Source organism: Diadema antillarum, unplaced genomic scaffold (assembly GCF_040938485.1).
Source record: "Diadema antillarum isolate AM-2024a unplaced genomic scaffold, OU_Dant_1.0 seq00000161_RagTag, whole genome shotgun sequence".
In the NCBI taxonomy this organism is placed as follows: domain Eukaryota; kingdom Metazoa; phylum Echinodermata; class Echinoidea; order Diadematoida; family Diadematidae; genus Diadema; species Diadema antillarum.
Window position 1 is genome coordinate 938,027 of NW_027271232.1, and position 20,183 is coordinate 958,209.

A 20,183-nucleotide genomic window follows, 5' to 3' on the forward strand; every position below is an offset into this window, starting at 1 on the left:
TAATGATGTCGTAATATTGGTTGTTTGTTTGTCGATTAGTGTTGCCAGTGGTGGTGGTGATGGTGGAGGTGATGGTAGAATGAGGGTAAAATTAATCCAGGGGAAATGCGAATACGAGGAAAATCAGGAAGACTTTAAGAATAGAAGGAACAGAAGAAGGAGAACGTAGAGAAATAGAAGAAGAATGAATGACATAGCTTCACATTCAACATTCTTGCCGAGTATTCTGAACAGAAATATAAGCAAATATACGCGCAAATAAGCAAGCAAACAACGAAAACATTGTTCATGCACCCCGTCTAATCGTGTTATTGAAGCACTTTTTAGCGTGTATCATCTGAAATATTTCCCCGTTGCCTGTTACAGCTCACGTCTATTAAATGACAATACAAATTCGTTGCTATTTGCCCATCTAAAGTGTGCTTTTTTGAGAGGGAAACCTCTTATGTGCGGTTTAATCTCGTCGTGAGCTGCAATGTCATTAGCGTTCGTGTTAACACGAGGTCCACTATCGTTGACAAATGCCGTCATCGCTGCATCATCCAAGGTTAGATTCCTTACATTTTTTTTAATCTTTTCATTTTCTCTTTTGGGAATGGCTACCAATCAATGACTACAAATCTTACCACAACTATATCCAGAGACAATCCCCTCTTTAATATAAAAAGAGAAAAATGCGGCGATATTATGTCTTTTATGCTTTGGTGAATAGGGCCAAGGACTGTATCTCAGATATTTTCAAACAGTCAAGCGACCGACTATAAAACAGCTCGACAAATTCGCCCCTCAAGCCCGCACGTACAGATGACCGTCTGTCCCTTGCACACGCATGCGCACAAAACACAACATTCTCGTACATATCCTCCCAGCCAATTAGAAATCAGATACCTGTTAATCAGTGTGATTCGGGCCGAGCTTCCCATTCACGGCCCGTCGCTGCAGTGAGAATGAATTGAAAAAGGGCGGAGTGTCAGCGAATCTGTTCACTCCAGAATTTCTTCAGCACCTCGCTCCAGCACAATAGGTCAGCGCGTATACATTATTGTCGTTGGCCTTTTTCTTTCCCCTGTTTCATTGTTACAAATCGGTTCTCTGTGACAGACGTTCATCTCGATTCATAACAATTCAGCGAGGTCCCGTTTGAGGCATTGATTTCTTATTTTATCAGTACACATCCCGTCGATTTTATCCAATGTTCGCTCAGACTGCGTGCACTATTTTCTCAGAGGTTTTCTCATAGAAAATGTCCTTTTAAATGAATGACTGCTGGTAACATGCATCACCGAAGTATTCGTAAACACATTTCCGTATGTGAACTGCTCGGCAAGTCCTTACGCCCATTTTCTTCTACATTGTAAAGTGACAGCATACCAGCTGAATATCTACAGATCAAAAAGCAGACACATTCTTAATGCAGTCGACCCCACTATATTCTTCATGACGATATAGCCTCCGTTTTGTATCATCAATAAACACTCAATTCTGTCCCGCTTTAGACAAACTAGAACCTTGACGTTTCCGTGTCATCGTAGCTATAGGGAGAGGGCACTGTACCGAAGGGAACAAGTTTCTGAACCAAGAGCAAGAGCAAAAGGTCGTCTGAGGAAGAGGGACTCTTTCGAAGAATTGTCATCAAGAGGTCTATCATCTAGATTACATGAACTCTTTCTACTTGTGACTGAATTTTGGTAGTAGCCGTCAAGACATGGCTGTTCTTCCTCTGCCCAGGTAAGTTTGTTAATTTTTCCTATGATATTTGCTTCTTTCTTCTTCTTTCTTTTTATCGGTCTTTCGGTCTTTCTTGTTGTTGTTTTTTTATGGGCAATGGTATGTCGTCGAATATTTGATCACTGCAACACAAATATATTATGTGTATATGTATATGGATGGAAGCACAGTAATTGTTAGTAATTCAAGACAGGAAATTAACTTCGTTTTATTTACTCCTTGAAATGATATAATCAAATTGCAAGAACCTGAATTGACTGTAATATGACATATATTTGGTAGGAATGATTTTCCAAGCTGAAGTTCTTGATTCCTTCCAACTTATTTTACCGTTTCTAGTATTTTCATATAATAAAGATCAGTAACTTTGAAAGTATATCGAGAGATAATCAAAGGACTGTGAGACATTATGATATTATGACCCCCCCCCCCCAAAAAAAAAAAAAACAACAACCCAACAACAACAACAACAAACAAACAACATTCCTGCATCACATAGTATGATAAGGGTAGATTTCATGTGTAAACATATATTCCCGAGAGAAGGTGCTTGACTTTTCATTTTGAATATCATTGGGCTTAACAATCAATATAGTGAACTAGAAACGTCCCTCCCCAACTATCAAATACTATCTGTAATACATATAATTATACGTATACAATTAAGAATTCTCTGAAAATTAGTCAGGAAATGTGTAAAAAGATCACCTATGTAAAATCTTTGTTACTGTAATCCAGCTGATTTGTTTGGGTTATCATACGACTTTGTTCTCATTTAGCTGTTCATCTTTTTCTAAACAAAATTCTGATGATCAACGTTTTAAGTGTTTCCTTTTAAAACCTTATGAAATTAATTTCCTAGACATTAAACCGAAATTGTTTATGCTATCATAATACTAAAAGTTTACTGACGGGAAATCATTGTTGATACATGTATAGATGCATCACATTGTTGGCCTGTATTATGTAAATAACCATTTATCAAAGTTACTACAAATGGAGTAGCACCTCAGTAGTGGTTTACCAGTCTGTCACTATAATTATCTCTATGACAGAAGATGGAAGCTGGAGCAATTGAAATGGACGTGAATGTCTTACAAGGTACATTGAAGGTACCTTTCATTCGGCAGTTTGCTATTTCTCATATGTGCTATAGGAAGACATACAGCTCCCTGTTGACGGCATAGCATATCGACAACCCGTTTGAAGTGATATTTGTGATGTAGCACAAGAACTACGAAATGGCTGAAATATTGTTACAAGATAAGGAAACAAGGTTTGAAAGGTATACCTGCGTGTAATTACAGTAAATGAGCTTCCACCTAGAGTATCTCCAATGCACTAACATGACTAAGATCTAGCAAGAGAACACGGTATTGAGTCCGTCATCGCTTTTTGTGACTGAGAGTGTACAACCCAAAACGTATGAAGGACTGAAAGATCTACAGTGATATTACCACTTCACGTGGGAAACACTGAGCAGCAGCATTGCTCGCAACTATATGCTCCTCAAGATAATGCTCCGCCGGACTTTCCCGTCACTCGGACGCCTCTGTCCGTAGTGCCCATCATGCGTCCTCCACGTCCGTTCGGGCAAGACCATTGTGGTGCGCCTTGGTTGCGCTTTTGTCTCATAATCGTTATAGGAATGTGGCATATAACATGAGCATGTATATATATATTTTTTTTTTTTGGGGGGGGGTTGTTTCCATGTCCCCTCCCATTTAAGACTGACACCTTAAACGCAATGTACTGACACCATGTTTTATAGAAAACGAATAGCCATTTTTCTGTTTGAGACGATTCTTTAAATTGTCGTCAGCATCACTGAAATGATCATTATAATCGTAATGATATCCAGTAGCAGCTAATACATTTCACGAATTGCGAAATTTCCTTTAGAGTGAGAAACTTCCGTCTGAAAAGCTGAAGTATTTTACTTTCTTTTCTTTTTCTTCAAAGATAGCTAGAAAGAGCATGACATCAGTAAATGAAATGCCAGTGTAGCTACTCAGATTATAACAATTTCTTATACAGAATGCCGAAAGCTATATTCATAATCATGCATCTTTTCACTTCTTGCTGATTAAGATACGAACTTCATACCGTTAAAGGTATATAGTTAACTATATATGCTACAAGGATATCCCAAGTAAAGTAAAATACCAAGCACGGGTAGTTATTCTGTCCTAGAAGCATGACGGATAATATCAAAATATCTTATGGAGGAAATGTGCCCAAAGTCAGGGAAAACACATATCACAAAAAGTGATATTTTTGACAAAAACATTATCCTTAATCAACGAAGTTGCTACCATGAGGATCAGTTATAAATGTTGACATTTCGAATTTTTTCATAAGTTTTTGCAACCAAAGTAAACAACACGTAATGGCTTTAATAACAAAACACTGGATAAACAAGGGTAAAGTGTAAAATAAGGTTTTATTCCACCTTCTACTTTCCTGTAATTTGATGGGGTAAAGTCGAATGCAAATGACCACTGACTTCACACCGTCGCGAGAAATCTGTACAAAAGATGGTTGTCTTTCGAGCTGCATCTTTAGCATTAAGGGTACACCAGGGACTGATAATATACATTTATCTGTGGTTATAATGATAACGCTGAGGTTGTCTCTGGAATTAATGATTCTTGAGTAGAGTTGTTTTTGTTCCAACTTATTGATAAATTTCCCTTCATCGACGTAAACAACTATCCAGTGTTTTAGTAGTAACCATTGTTATGGTAGTAAAACATGGGCATACATACTCATGGTTGGACTCGAACCAACGAGCTCCTGATTGCTAGATAGGCATCATGGATCTCACTGTCACAGGTGACCTGCGGTTGGTCTGGAACCAAAACGACATATTCAGATGAAACATTTAGGAAGATGCATGCAAAACAGAATTACAATATCTGTATGACATGATAATGTTAAGTGAGCTTTCATCTCATAACTTTAAGAGTTGATTGTTCAGTAGTCAATCATCATCGACGATGTTCAACACCGTGAAACAGGATTGAAAATGATGATGTATATCCCGTGTTTTGGTTAACTTTATACTAAAATGAGAAAAAAAAATGGCCTAAAAAGTAAGAGGTAAAATTTCAGTAAGAGGTAAAATTTCAGTAAGATATCAATGACTTCAAGACATTCCAATGTCAATGAAAACAAACCGGAGAATTTTTCCCATTTTGTTTTTGTACCGCGGAAGAGGGAAAAAGAGAGATCAGCCAGTTCTCGTTTACTTCAAGTGATGGTCTTATTCATTACCAATGCTCATCCTACAGAGGATCTCTTTCACAGCATTATACCAGCTATTTTCAGTGATGAAAACGTGTACAGGGAATAGAGAATAATGAACGTTCTTCATCCTGATGACATTGTGTCGAATCAAAGTTTTGCGTGGAGAGGTGATTTATCAGACCAATCAGCTCCGCCATATGGCAAGCAGTAGCTGTCAAAACACACACAGACACGCATACACATACAGGTACGCACACACAATGACGCTTGTGATAGACGGATCTGAGATTTTTATATCTATACCTTTTTTATCGAATGACATTTTTAAAAAGTCTTTATATAAATAGAATGGAATAAATTCTAAATAACGGACGATAAGACATCAATCTTACCTTAATCCCAGTAACTGTAAAAAGACAATTCTTAAACGTCATTATCAACTTGACTTTACAGTTTATTATTCAAAACAGCTAGAGTGTCACAATAAAACGAATAGCCCGGAGGTTAAACAGACCGCGGCTCCGGCCAGGCATCGGCATAGAAGTGCCGCACAATCATGACAATGGACATAAAGGGATCCCACAATCTGTTGGGATGTTAACATATGTCACTGCAGTATATCGCTCTATATCTGGCCCCTCGACCATGGAAACCGGTTGATATAGACACCGACTGCATTATGATAAATGAATTTGAATAGCGGGATAAACCTGAGAAGAACTGCAACCCAGAGTGTCGAAGCCTGTTGTCTGTGTGAAGTAAAATACTTTCACACTCCACTTGTTGCCACTCATTGGAAAGAAGCACATATTGGCGCTGGGTGCATGAGCAAATTTGATTTGATTTTGAAATGTCTCTAATGATAATTGTTTGTTTAATTGGTAATTAGCAAACCTTTTATATCTTTTCCAAGGCTAAAAAAAAAAGAGAGAAAGAGAGAGATGGACTGAGAGATAGATAGAGAGAGAGGGAGGGAGGGAAGAGAGATGAATAGACCAATATAATATCTCCATAATTATTATAGAGACCATGAATCGAGGCCAGTAGGCTTCGGGTATTGCTTCATGGTTTGAAAGCAGGCACCCAGAAGTTTGGGTTATGATCCCATAGGCAGGGGTTTAGTCGCCATATCACAGCTCCTCAGAGTCTTCAATTTGTGATCACGTGATTCGTCATCAGCTGACGAAGACATAATTTTTGTAGCATTATCTTTTTTTTTCCCCAAGGAGCAATGGGTCCAACCGAGATAAGGACATGTCCTTATCGAATTCCCTTTGGATAACCAGTGGCTGTTATACGGAGTCTATTATAGTTTCATAATCTTGTAAGGAAATAGGGCATGTTGCATAAAAGTTAAGATCAATCATATAAGTCAGGAAATCAAACACGAGTCTCTGAATACTCAATTCTAATTGACTGATACCTGATTTATGTTTAATTTTCTGGCTTACGTTTGATTGCATTTTTATGCACGTGGGCACTGGTGTATTATACTTGAAATCATTAGCAAGCCCATTCCCAGTGAAGAGGGCGACAAAGCATGCAATGTCTAATATTATAATGAAAGTGTCGTTAAAACTGTATTGGAGGATGTGACTGGCTGTTCGTAAGGTAGTAGAATGTCTCGTAAGTTTCGGTTCTGTTTCAATTTTTGTTTCACAGATAGATTAAGATGTTGATAGTCGTTGGAATAAGATGAGAGCTCTCGGAGCTGAGAGTTGATAGGTTTATAAACCAATGAGTCGAAATGATACATTTCTTTTTATTTCGAGTGAAAGATGGGACAGGGAGAGGGAACTAATGACTGGGATGATGAGACAAACAGTGTGCGTCTCAATGTCAGTTGGACAAGCATGATAAATGGCTCCTATTAATGCGTTGAATACGCGGAGCGTGTACTGGACAATGCATGCATGAAAAGGGAGCAGACTGTGCTCGAATGGATTCAGTACAAATGAAATCCCATTATTGGCAAATGACGTCCTAAAGAACAGATATAAAACTGGTAGCGTATATGAAAAATTCATGATCGTAGACGACGGCGGGACAGCGGTGATATATTTCTACTGCATGGCGTTTGTTCTCTATCCGAGTCAAATTCATATATATTCATCATGGGGGTGTTCCTCTTCTATTATGGCATACGGTTGGGAGAGAAGTACATGATGTTAACATCAAATAAACGAATTACCGATAGTGGAAATTTGAACAAGCCAATAGAGCAAGCAAATGAACAGCAAATATGCTTCGAGGGAAAAATTCGAATTACCCGACTAGGTCGCATACCTCTTTTCCAGACCGAGAAACAAAGAAACAAACGAAAAAGAAACAAACGAACAAAAATGGGACTAAAATTCTAATGTGTTTGTGTGTTTGTTTGATTCTATTTTCTTCAACACAAATTCCTACACAAAATAAAAGTTAATATACAGATTACAATGTAATGTATTGATTCCAAGAAAGAAAAAATATATATACATTAATAATATCAACAAAAATTATATCATTTTACCAAATTCGCAAATTATTAACTAAGAAATTATGCAGAGGAAGGATTACCTCTACTGCCGTTGCTTGAATACCTCTCAGCCCAGAAAGCCTGCCTGGAGGGGAGGGGACAGGGTGGGGGTAGGAACATGTGCATTTTGTTCAGCAGAATATAGAAGAAAATTGAACATGTATCATGCATTAGATTTTATATTCTGGGGGCATAAATACTATCTTAGCAAAGATAAGGTAGATTATGATTGTGATGATGTTAGGGTCATGATGAAAAGAAAAGATGATAATGAAGATGATAATGATGGCGGTGATGATGAAGGTAATGGTGGTAAAATGAATTGGTAGGCGCAGAAACAGTTTGCACACATGCATTTCCAGGAGTTTTAAATTCAATCCACAGAAGTCTGATCAATTCACAAAGAATGTTCACAGATTATAGTCTGACAGTAACATAGTTTTTATTCTAGTCTTAAAAGAATGCAACGTTTTGCATGCTTTAAGATAATCTTGAAGTTTGTTCCGAAGGTCTGGTCCATTTGTCTTAGGGATTATTGTGCAATTAATAATTTTGGATTTACTAAATAAAAGTTTTGCGAATTATACGAGTATAATAAGAATGAACTGTATTATTCAATTTGAAAAAAAAAAAATCATGAAAAGAAAGTGGGAGCAAATTGTTTAAATATTTGAACATGAAAAGTAAACATTGGAATTGGTATCAAATACATTTGTTATATATATTTAATCGATTAAAAATAGTGGATTTGTGTGGGCTAGCTATTGTGGGCTTGTACAGATGCAAATAGCTTTCTTTTGTGATAAATAAAATACAGTCGAGTTCAGTCTTCGCACTTGAAGCTCACATTAGATTGCAATGATGTATGCAATGTTAGGCTCTGGCCTCTTTCCTACTACATCATGACTTTATAGATATCCAGGCGCCTTTGGTAAGACATTTTCAACGATTTTGCTGTAAAGGAGCGGAAAATGAATGCTTTCTTGCGCTCCTACGTTTTTTTTTACAATTGGACAATTTATATCGTTTAAACCATCCGTAAGGAGTTCAAACGGTACGTTTTATACAAAAAAAAAATGTTATAATATGCGTATTGTTATTAGACGTGTGGTGTCATAATAAGTGTGTGTGAAAATGCGTGATGTGCAGACCGGATAAACGAAAGAAACGGCGTTTATGTAGAGAGGGGAAAATGTATAGGGAGGATAGAACTGTTGTAAATCTTTTATGGCTGATGATGCACTCTGCCGTATCCTATATATATATATATATATATATATATATATATATATATATATATATATATATATATAGATATATAGATATATGTATGTATATGTATATATATGTATATGTATATATATATGTATATATATATGTATATGTATATATATATGTATATATATATATATAAGTATATGTCTATTCGTATGTATACACGTACACGCACACACACACACGCATACACGCACACATACATAATTGTATATACTATATATATATATATGTATCGTTTAATCATAATCATAATATATGTACGTATATATATACAGAGATAGATATATGTAATTATGATTAAACTTCATCTGATAGTAGTGTGTGAACATTGACAGCCTTTTCTCAGCTTCACGGACGGCTTCATCAACTAGAAACGAAAGATTTTGACATACGACTTCGGGGAACAAAAAAAAATGATGAAGTCGAAGAGAAGGGAAAAACAACAATTCAATTTAGCATTAGTGATCAGGAGGAAATGGAGATTGCATCGTCGTGAAGAGTGTAAAGCGCCTCGATATGCACGGATGCCCCCGATTGCAGTTAGACACTGGGAATAAGTATTGCTGAATGGTCGCCGCCTTTCATTACTGCAAATGACTTCTTTATGGGATCCGCCTAAGTGGTATTTGTAATCTATCGAAAGAACGTTCGTGAAGTGACGTGTAAGAACTATGGACGTATACTGAACCATTACAGGAGTGAATGTATGTGTGTGTGCGCGCATAATACATAAAACAAAAATAGTCATTTCGCAGGAAATGATAATAGGTGTGTATTGCCTCTCTGCTTCACACATCTGGACATTATTTTGATAGTGTATCATCGATTTTCTTTTTCTCTACCCTAATCCAAGTACATCTGTTTTTAATTAATTATCATTCGTTGACTTACGAATTCAGACCACAATTTTAAATGCGTATCTTATAAGTACCTGTCTATGAACTGGAAATTTGAATCTTGAATCGAATTGAAAACATAACAGCAAAAGCATCAATTCAAGTCAGTTTAGTTTCAGTTTAGTTTATTTTGCACCAAGCATTAAAAATATACAGAGCATACAATAAAACATGAGTGTACAAAATGAGATACAAAAAGAGAAAAATTCATAGGACATACGACATAAAAGTAAAAATAATGTGGCGGTATGACTACATACAGAGACAATGCCATTGGTGGGGGAAGCAGCAAGAAAGGAAAAGCCCTTGTGAGTAGCTGACCCATTTTACTGTAACATACATACCTTTGACATATTTAAGAAAAAAAAATGTCAGTTAAGTTGACAAAACAGAACAAGTCAAACCAATGCAATCATTACAAAAGAAAACTACGGAGATATGGACGATAACAACACAGAAAACAGCAACAACAAGAATATCTTCTCGATTACCTAAAGAGGTACTAAATTGATTTTCTCTGTGCAATGTGCCATAAAAAAGACAGAAACAAAGCAATAAAAACAGGAAACAAACAAAAGCAAACATAACGTGGTTCCTCGATCATTTCGACAAGGCAGGTCTTTCCCGGGAAAGGAGATCGACTTGGTTGTTTTCCTATACCGCACTGATTCATTATAGGGATGGCCGGTTGGACAATCAGCCGAAGTCTTCCCGATAGAGATGTCAGCAGAACCGGCAGTCTGTGATCAGATGTATCTTATACACGATATTGACTCGATTGATCGTCAAGCATGCTAGTGTGGCTGATTTAATTTTCTTTGTCGAGTGGATGGTGATAAAATACTTTCCAGCGTCAATTACATGCCTTGCATATCGTCATCTCTCTCTCTCTCTCTATTTCTTTCCAAAAATTACACACACTCATACACACGCACATTAACAAACACGCACCAGTCATGCCAGTTTATATAGATTTCTCTCTCCTATATATATATATATATAAAATTATATATGTATGTAGTTTTGATTTTGATTATCATGAGCTGCATGTAGGGGTTTACCATGATCCAACAAGTTCGTGCGATTTTAATGTTCGTCTCAGTAAGGCCCCAACACCAGTTCCCCCCCCCCCTCGCTCTTGATCTTTCTCACTCTTCCAATTCTCTGTCACCCTCCTTAAAAAACGACCCCCAGCAACCTCCACTTGTTGTCAAGGGTCTGCTTGCGACCTGACCCCGCATTCTATGGCAATGAAGGAAAAAATACACACACGCAAAGAAAAAAAAAATCTATGCTCTCTCTTTCTCGCATTTCACCTAAACCCCTCCTCGAACGGCTCTTAATGTGATTATCAGGCCCTCAAACCGGTCCCAGGCGAGCGGATAAACGTCAAGCCTTCGCCCAGTCTCATCATTTACACGCATTTAAGTGGCATTAAACATCTAATTAATACCGCCTTAGCGCTTCGATGATCACGTGCATGGTTAGCGGCATGACACGGCGACGCGCTGGGCCTAGAGAGCTCACACATTGTGCCCTCGTATGTTCATACACCATCTTGCTACCTGCTCTCAGCTGATGTGCGCCGCAGGTTCTCTTCCTCCCCCCCCCCCCCACCCTCTCCCTTCCCCTTATTTTTCTGTCTTTATCCTACGTTATCCGAAGTCGTGTTTCCCTAACATTCCCTGATCTAATTTTTCTCGATGAGATATCAAAATGTCCTCCGGGCCTATTCTAATTTCACTAACAGCCTTCAATGAATATCGAAGATTTCTTTCTTTTTTTAATACACATGTACATGTATATGTCAAAATAACGGGGAGGAAGGGGGTGACTTAGTCTTAGGCAAAACGCAAAGCATCATGGAGGTGGCGCGTAACTATCATCCACATGTGGTTTCATTGGGTGGATTAGATTACCGTCTACTGGTTGTGATACGACAGCAACACGTGTCTGCCACAACAGATACGTTCTCGTCGCACACGAAAAAAAAAAGCAATCTATAGAAAACAACAAAAACAACAATACACTTCCTCGATTTCAAAAAGGTTGTCAGTCTTCTATGAGCGGCTGCTTCTGTTCCAAAACAATGCTTAGAATTGTTCTATTATGTTATTGCTTTTATCATTTTATTGTATTTTTGTTGATTGTGTCAAAAGAGATCCAAAGTATAAGAACACATTTTTTTTTTTTGTCTTAGATGTTATCGCATGGATCTCTACTTGGAAGTTTTGAGGCTCACTTGCATATCAAATCTGATTAAACCCACAATGTTATCACTCTGTGGCTAATGTACATAGATTTCTCTTTTGTATTTGATTTCCAACTAAGTAGATAATTACAACCAGGTAATCCGGGATCATTATGAAAAATCGTGATTTAAAAGGATGGGATGGTGTAATATTGGTTGAGATAGGACTTCTGTTTTGTTTTGTTTTGTTTTGTTTTGTTCTGTTTTTACCTTTTTGTAAAATAATGAGAAACCACTCTTGAAATATGAAAGATCATATAGTTCTGACAGAAATTCAAAATTTATTTGGTGACAATGAAAATTGAAATAGCCAAAAACAAAGTGGTCCTGTGGGACCCACCTTTAGGACCACTTTTCCAATTTTCATCAAATCAACTTTTAATTCATCTTAGAATTGCATGCTTCTTCATACTTTGTAAGTAGTTTATTTGATTTTCTTTTAGAATTATATGCGCTTTCATATTTCACACATAGTTTCTGATCTGACAAAAAACAAGAATCCGAAGCCCTATCTCAACCAAAACTAAACCATCCTATATATATATATATATATATATATATATACACTTTCTCATTTATCTTTTCAAACACAAAATTTGTCAATTAGCAATTGTTCTTATGTGTAATTTCATAACATGAACAAAGTAACCTAATAGGCCTACAATATGCGACCATCACCATTTAAAAAAAAATCGTAATATAACTTCTTTTAATGTATATATATCTATATTATGTCTAAGATTTGAAAAGGCTTATTTATCAAAAAATGAGGGACTAAAGGAAGCAAGCCTTGATATGCATCCATTATAATTCGAAGAGTTTCTTTGAAACAAAAACTTGTCAAATGAAGTCACCAGTTTTGAGAAGCACAACCAAACATACAGATTCCTTTACACATTGACTTTGGAGCACATGTACAAACACACATTGACAAATCATAAAACTTTAAAAGAAAGAGAAAATAAGGAAGACAGGAGGGGAGAAGAAATGAGAATTGAGAAAAGAAGAAAACTTTCTCACTTCTTGTCAGCATCTTGGGATCATGGAGATTCATCTAAAGTGTATCAGAGGGCGGTTTGGCGGATTAAGACGTCGTAGAAAGGATTAATAACGTCTAATGCAATATTAGCCCAGGGAAAGAGCTAATAACCGGTGCAAGAAAAATAATAAACAGACCGGGAGATGTTCCGATTGTATCATCATAGTGTAATTCGATCTCTATCATTGGATTTTATTTGCTTCTTTCATCCAATTTTCTGGTGAGGTCGTGACACGTCGGCTCACCAAAGGCGTGGCAAATCTTGTTGAACTTATACAGGCAAAATACATAATCATTTTATTAGATGAATTTTAAAAGAAACAAAAACAAAGATGCAAACCTAATAAAGAAAAGGAACCTCTTTCTGGGCGCATTTTCCGCGTTGTCACTTCTGATAAATGGGAGATTTGAAATTGATATAATCTCGCTAATAATAACACGCTGGGCGGAAGAAGGGAAAGCAGTTAATATGATTGCATTTTTGTCTCGGGGGACTCGGGATACTAGCCCAGTCCGCCGGCCGAACTCAAGCCGTTTGCGCATCACCCAAGTGACACCAGCCACGTCTTGATCGTCGCCGCAGAAAACACACTTAATTTCACATGTTCTGTTCGTTCTTAAGCGGCATGTGTCGGTCGAGAGACTTTTCGGCCAGAAATCAATCGCTTTAATACGATAAAATGGTATTAGCCTAACTACCTGTTTGGAGGCGTCAATATAGGATCATTCTATCACCAACGGTCTTGAAATCCGTACAAGGGATTGAAGAAGGATTGAAGAATAAATATGTGATGAATGCAAAACGTAATCAGAGTGTTTTCAGATATTGAAAGAAAAATGAAAAATAAAAACACGTTCAGAGTACCAAACAAAGAGGAACACGGGTTGAGAGGAATGGGGTCAAGTCTCACTTTTGCTTGTATCTTTTCTGTGTCTTCTATGTATCATTGTGATTTTATGTCTTGTCATGCTTGTTGTGTACATTTATATTACAACTGTCTGCCGCATTTCTTCGTCCTAACTAGAGCAAGATTCGATAAATTTCTCATGGTAATTCTATAGAGTACTTTAGAATTAGACCAATTACGCTTGTAAGTTCGAATGAGTATTCCTCTTCAGCTAATTTTTACAACAATTTTTTTTTATTTCATTGTCATATATCTGTGCTGTTGCTGCTTCGAGAAACGGCAAAAAAAAATGGAAATAAAACAAACGAACACATTAATTGCTGAGTATATTTTTTCCCCCTCCGGTATAGAAAAAAATAAGCTACATTGTCATGCATGTTATCACGAGATCATTTTCATTGAAAAAGGCAACTCGGCTTTTATGATAGATGTCATTTCTCTAGGGAAAGGGAATGCACTGTCCTTTAAAATCATTCCTTCGCGTTGTCGTTCCTCTCTCCAAAAATAAATAAATAAATAAATAAAATAAATAAACAAAATCGAATTTTACACTGATAACTGTGTAGCACGCAATATGGTCATACCAAATAGAGATAACGTATTCATACCGTATTTCACGCATACACTTCAGAGATTGCATGAATTCTTTAAAGCGAAGTGAAATTGGACAACAGCGATCAAATGAACATGAAGACAATAAAAAGGCCGACTAACCTCGCAATAAACATTTGCATTTTCGAGATGCATCGTATCTCTTGCAATATGTACAAATGTGGACTATAGCGGAGAACAGTCATTATGTTAAAGGACCGAAGATCCTATTTTCTCATTTTCATGCTTCGCCGAGCAAAATGTATTATGAAAAACGATGCGAAAATTATAATGCTAATCGTCGTCGAACTACCAGGGATTCTGTTTTTGCGCATTTAGGATTTGCAAAGTTGTCGAGGACATTGAGAAAAAAAAAGAGGCAAAATGAAAAACCCTCCTATCCAGCCTCACGTTGTGATTCATCAATTTTAGCTGGTGTTCTTAGTAATAATTCACCTGCAGTCATTGCCGAGTTACTAAGCATCCTGCCGGCAGTAGAACTCATTTTCTTTGCCTCCGGAGCGATCATCGCCTTTCCAAGGCCTTTAAACACATTTGGGCTCCTACATGATGGCATGATTGGCCATTCTGATGGTTCTGATGCTTTTGAATGACTATGATAGCTCAATTGCGTAGCGTGATTAAAATGAAAAGTGTCGACATAAAACTTAATCGACCGCCATGAAAAATCAGTTTGTAGATGAGACAGTTTTAATCAGGATTAAAGGTTTGGTCCATTACTGGGTCCTCCCGCATCCATTAATCAAAAGAAATGACACCTGTTGCTTCGGATTTCCTCTGCCGCTTTTGGCTAAGGTCTGTTAAGAGACCGAAGTAAAGAGATAGCCAATCACGAAGGTAAATAGACAGACATTGACAACTTGACAACTTTGAATCGACCGATCGACATCTACATGATGTGATAGCAGAGAAGTACAACTCAACTAAAACCTGTGTCAGACGGGGGAGGGGGGGGGGGGATGAATTGATTAATAACTTGAAAAGTGAAATTATTCAGACGCCACGCACTCCCCATGAACTATTATATTCATTATTAATCTTCCACTTTCCCCTCATGCTATAAAAGACTCTCACACTCTTTTTGTCTCTCTCTCTCTCTTTTTTTCTCTCTCTCTCTCACACACATAATGCATACCCACAAGCATACACACTTAAATGAGCATACACATACACAGTTCCATTCTTTTCTCGAAATCAGCATTTGTTAATGCCTCCTTGTATACAAGGCCTTACAAGCACTCATATGCACACAAGCACCTTCGCATACAATTCACATGTACATCTGAACTTTATTATGCCATTGTATATCGTTAAAAAAAAGATAGCTCTTTCTTAATTAATAATTCTCTGCGTCAGTTGTGCGTTGTAGTTGTTTTATTCCGGCATGGATTCCTTCTCAATATGTAATTTTGTTCTTTCTTTTTTCTTTTTGTTTGTTTGTGTTTCTCTCGACTTCCTTCAGTGGTCTGATAGTAACCCAATAGCCAATCTTACACTCACCTCCCAGAGTTCAAAAGAAACCGGATACAAACATTTCATCTAACCCAATTTAAGTTCGCCAGCTCTCTTTGACAAATTCCCATTGCACTGGAACATTTTGACTTTTCGAATGTTCTGTCCTTCAAACACCCCTGCAATTTAACATGGTATTCGCTGTTTGGGCAGAAGTTGATTATCCGATATACCAAATTTTTGAAAGTGGATTATACGTTTGAAGTAACGCGTCACTTAAGTGAAGCTTAGAAGAGTGTAGGCCTAAATAGTTTTAGATTTATAAACATTAATGTATTTTACATCAGGTATACTCACAGGGTGCAAACAAAACGATAAATATACAAACGAGTCAAGAACACTAAATGCAGACAAAACTGTTGGTTCACCCGTTGTTGTTTTTATTCTTGTTCAAATGTTATCAGTGTCATTGGAATATACATTCGCTTTTCTGTTAGATTAGTTGTTAATAATAAGATGACACTGAATTGCTGTGAATTAAATACCACGATATGAATATGAGATTGCATTTCAGATATCCCTGACAACCTATCCCCGTCAACTTTATCCCTGCATATACTAGTACAACAAAGTCAATTGATCCGTGAATGATTTTCGACGGGATAATTTGATAACGCTGTTGATTATGGACATTGTTGAAACAAATACATAAAAATGCGGATCTTCGTTTAGGTTGTTTTCAACTTTTTGTTTCATCACGGAGAGAGAGAGGGGGAGAGAGAGAGAGAGAGAGAGAGAGAAAGGAGGCATACACTTTTGATGAGTCTGCTGACTATTTCAGTTTGCGGATAATGATTCTCTACCAAAGATGTAAAACAAAAACATTAAAGTAAATAAACGCTTTCTGGGTCGTCCCAGGTTTAGACATTCTAATCATTATAAAAGTGTAGAAATATGATTTAAGATGTTAAACAGCATTGACTGTGACGAAATGGTTATATTCGATTCAACTAAAAATGAAGGCACACTATAGCCGATCGGCTGTGGGTTTCATAGGACAGATAGAGAGTTTGGTTGGATTTGTTTTGATTTAATTTGATTTGACTTGATTTGATTTATTTGATTTTTGATCGATTCGATTCGATTCGATTCGATTCGATTCGATTCGACTCGATTTGATTTGATTTGATTTGATTTGATTTAATTTGATTTGATTTAATTTGATTTGATTTGATTTGATTTGATACGATTAGATCGATTTGTTGATCATCATCATCATAATCATCATCACCATAGATTATGCACATCTTATGCAGCATGTTTTTGGTATGTGCTCGTATGAGTTAGTGTTTTTGTGTGTATGTTTGTGGTGTATTTGTGGTGTGTTTGTGTGTATGTTTGTGTTGTATTTGTGGTGTGTGTGTGTGTGTGTGTGTGTGTGTGTGTGTGTGTGGTGTCTGTGTGTCTCTGTGTGTATGTGTGTCAGTGAGTCAGATGTAGTTTTGACTAATAAAATGAGCTATAAATGTATTTTTGCATTTGTTATGTTCAATATGTTCATTATGCGAATGTAACGAAGAATGGTGCCTTTGTTCATTTTTGCCGTAATTGATGTAATAATATATATATATATATATATATATATATATATATATATATATATATTGCGTATTTGACAAGATATACAGAAAGACATTGCATAAGGGCTTCAACTATATTATTTCAATGATCTTCTAATACAAGGTGTAATCAATCACATGTATGTGACACTGGTTCCAGGTTGTATAAACACCCAAAGGTAGATCAAGGGACTTAGAGTTACTGTATTCCTTCCCCTGTCGCAGGATAACGACATGAAGAGGACTGCATTTTTCATTTTGAAACACAGACATTATTGATTACGAACAACGCTCCGTTCAGTGAAGAATTGATCTTTGTGTCAGGATAGCTTTAAATTGAGACGCGACATGATGTGTGCGAGATTAAATGGGTCGCAATACCCTATTTCGGTTTTGTTTGACCAAATACACATGCGTCTTTCTCAGCACGGCAGTGGTATTTGCATTCGGAAATCGTTACAGACATAGTTTAGCAACGGTGCACATTAGCCAAAGTCAGAACTGACTTTTCAATTGTTTAAATTCTGATTCCAATCATGGAGCGCGCCGGTAGCATGTTAGTAAACAATATAAATTGAAAGTTCCTCGTTATATTGGTCGTTATATTGGTGATTTTTTTTTTTGAAGTGCATCAGTCAGATAGGACAGCTTGCTAAAAGACGCAGATGCGGAGCTATTATTTTGTTTGACAAAACGATTTTTCTTTTGAAATCACGTGTAACGAGTTGCTACTTCTTTAGTTATTCATAGTCTCTGCCCTGGGGCAATGAAATTTTAACTGAAACTGCTCAACACATCTAATGTCGTCTGGCAAAGAGTACTGAATGCTATTATTGATTAGCAGTAAAGAGCGGTGGTAGCATACATTCAATTCAGCTCAATTCAATTTAATTTCAATTTTCATTTTTTCAACAGAATATACAACAGAGTACAGAGTCATGTGTGAAATTAGATATGCATTTTGTGGAATGATACACAAGAATGAAAGAATAACAACATGTTCATGTCTATGATCTGTAAAGAAGTGCAGCGCATGTGTATAAGAGACAAATGGGGAGAAAAGGTAAAGTTGTGAGGTATGAAACATAACCTTGTCTAGTGTTTCATTTTTAAAACATGAAGTGAAAATATGTTTTAAGAATACTACTTTGCACAAGACTTGACATAACACTTGGTCATTCATAAAATGCTATATCCAATAAATCTATGCAAGTGCGCGCGCGCACACACACACACACACGCACACACACACACGCGGACAGTCTTATTTACGAGCAGTAGAGATAAAAGAAATATCCATACTCGATGTCTTTCATCCTGGCAGACAAACGTGACGGTTACCAGGAATTCAGATACAATGCAATGATGATATCATGAGGTAATCAACTGGTCGGGTTCTCCCCGTCGTATCTTGACAGGCGTGAGGACATTGAACGAGACTAACGGCGCATCGCCTTCGAGATTTTCTCCTCGTTCGCGGCGCCTAAAACCATGTTTGTATTTTCGGCTTTCCATGTCTTTATCCATTTTTTTTTATCTTGGAGCTAATATCAGTGGAAAAGTTCGCACGTCATCAAACCCTCGTACCAAACTAATCACGATAAGTGGCTGTGATCTCGTTGATTAGCTGTTAATATTACAACACGAAGAGGACCCCGCCGCGCCGCCACAATCCAACGAGCCGACCAAGATTGCGCTTCGCTTTCCTTTTTCCTCCTCCTCCTCCTCCTCCTCCTCCTCCTTCTCCTCTCTTCTTCTCCTCCTCCTCCTCCTCTCTCCTCCATCCGTGTGTGTGTGTGTTTCTCTCTCTCTCTCTCTCTCTCTCTGTGTCAGTGTGTCTGTTTCTCAGTCTGCCTCTCTTTCTTTCTTTTGCCCTGTCTCTGTCTCAGTTTTTAATTTCACACCGTTTTGTTTCTTTTTTGCCTCTTTTACTATAACCTTTCTTTATTTTTGTACTGATCTTTCCAATATCAGTATACCTTTCTCTTTCAATGTCTTTGTTATCAATTATTCGTCTCTTCCGAATCGCTAAAACTAAGCGATTTATCTTTGGTCCTCGAATGATTGTCCATAATATTTACTCCAGATGGCATTTCCTATTCTCTTTCACATTTTCTGTGATTTCTCTCTTCATTTCCCCTCTGCCAGTTCTCTCTTGTCTAATTTAGAATATATTATTGTTTTTTCCAGCTTCAAAGTCAGTTTTGGAAGCAACGTCTTATCTTTCAAAAACATAATTTTTAGGGCTATTTCTTCTTCTCGTCTTTCCTTCCTTTCTTTCTCCTTCTTCTGCCCCTTCTTTAGGTTGGTCAGCTAAAATGTTGTCTGTCCCTCCCTTTCCTCTTTTTTCTCTCTTTTTCTCTGTCTCTATCACCCCCCCCCCCCACACACACACACACATAAAAACACACACTCCCACACTCACCCTTACACCGAAAGATGGATAATCTCCGGAGCCAAAGGTGTCATAATCCATGAACCTCATCAGCTGAAGTAAAGTCCACCCCCTGACTAAAGTAAGGTACGGTCTATTACAGAAGATAATAACTTCGCGGGAGTCTAAACGGGAGGGTTAAAAGGCGTAACGCTCCCAACTAATCAGGGCGCTTATATACTGTTGAGCTGAGGGAGGG

General features: G+C 37.3%; 1 protein-coding gene across 1 annotated transcript in view; it reads left to right on the plus strand.

Annotated features, from left to right (window-relative positions):
* Window positions 1-1,705: 1,705 nt before the first annotated feature.
* LOC139728009 (uncharacterized) overlaps window positions 1,706-20,183 on the plus strand; it is a 41,111-nt gene continuing 22,633 nt past the window's right edge. The window contains exon 1 of the mRNA XM_071638975.1: window positions 1,706-1,728. Coding sequence (XP_071495076.1) covers window positions 1,706-1,728 — 23 coding nt within the window. The remainder of the gene's footprint in view (window positions 1,729-20,183) is intronic.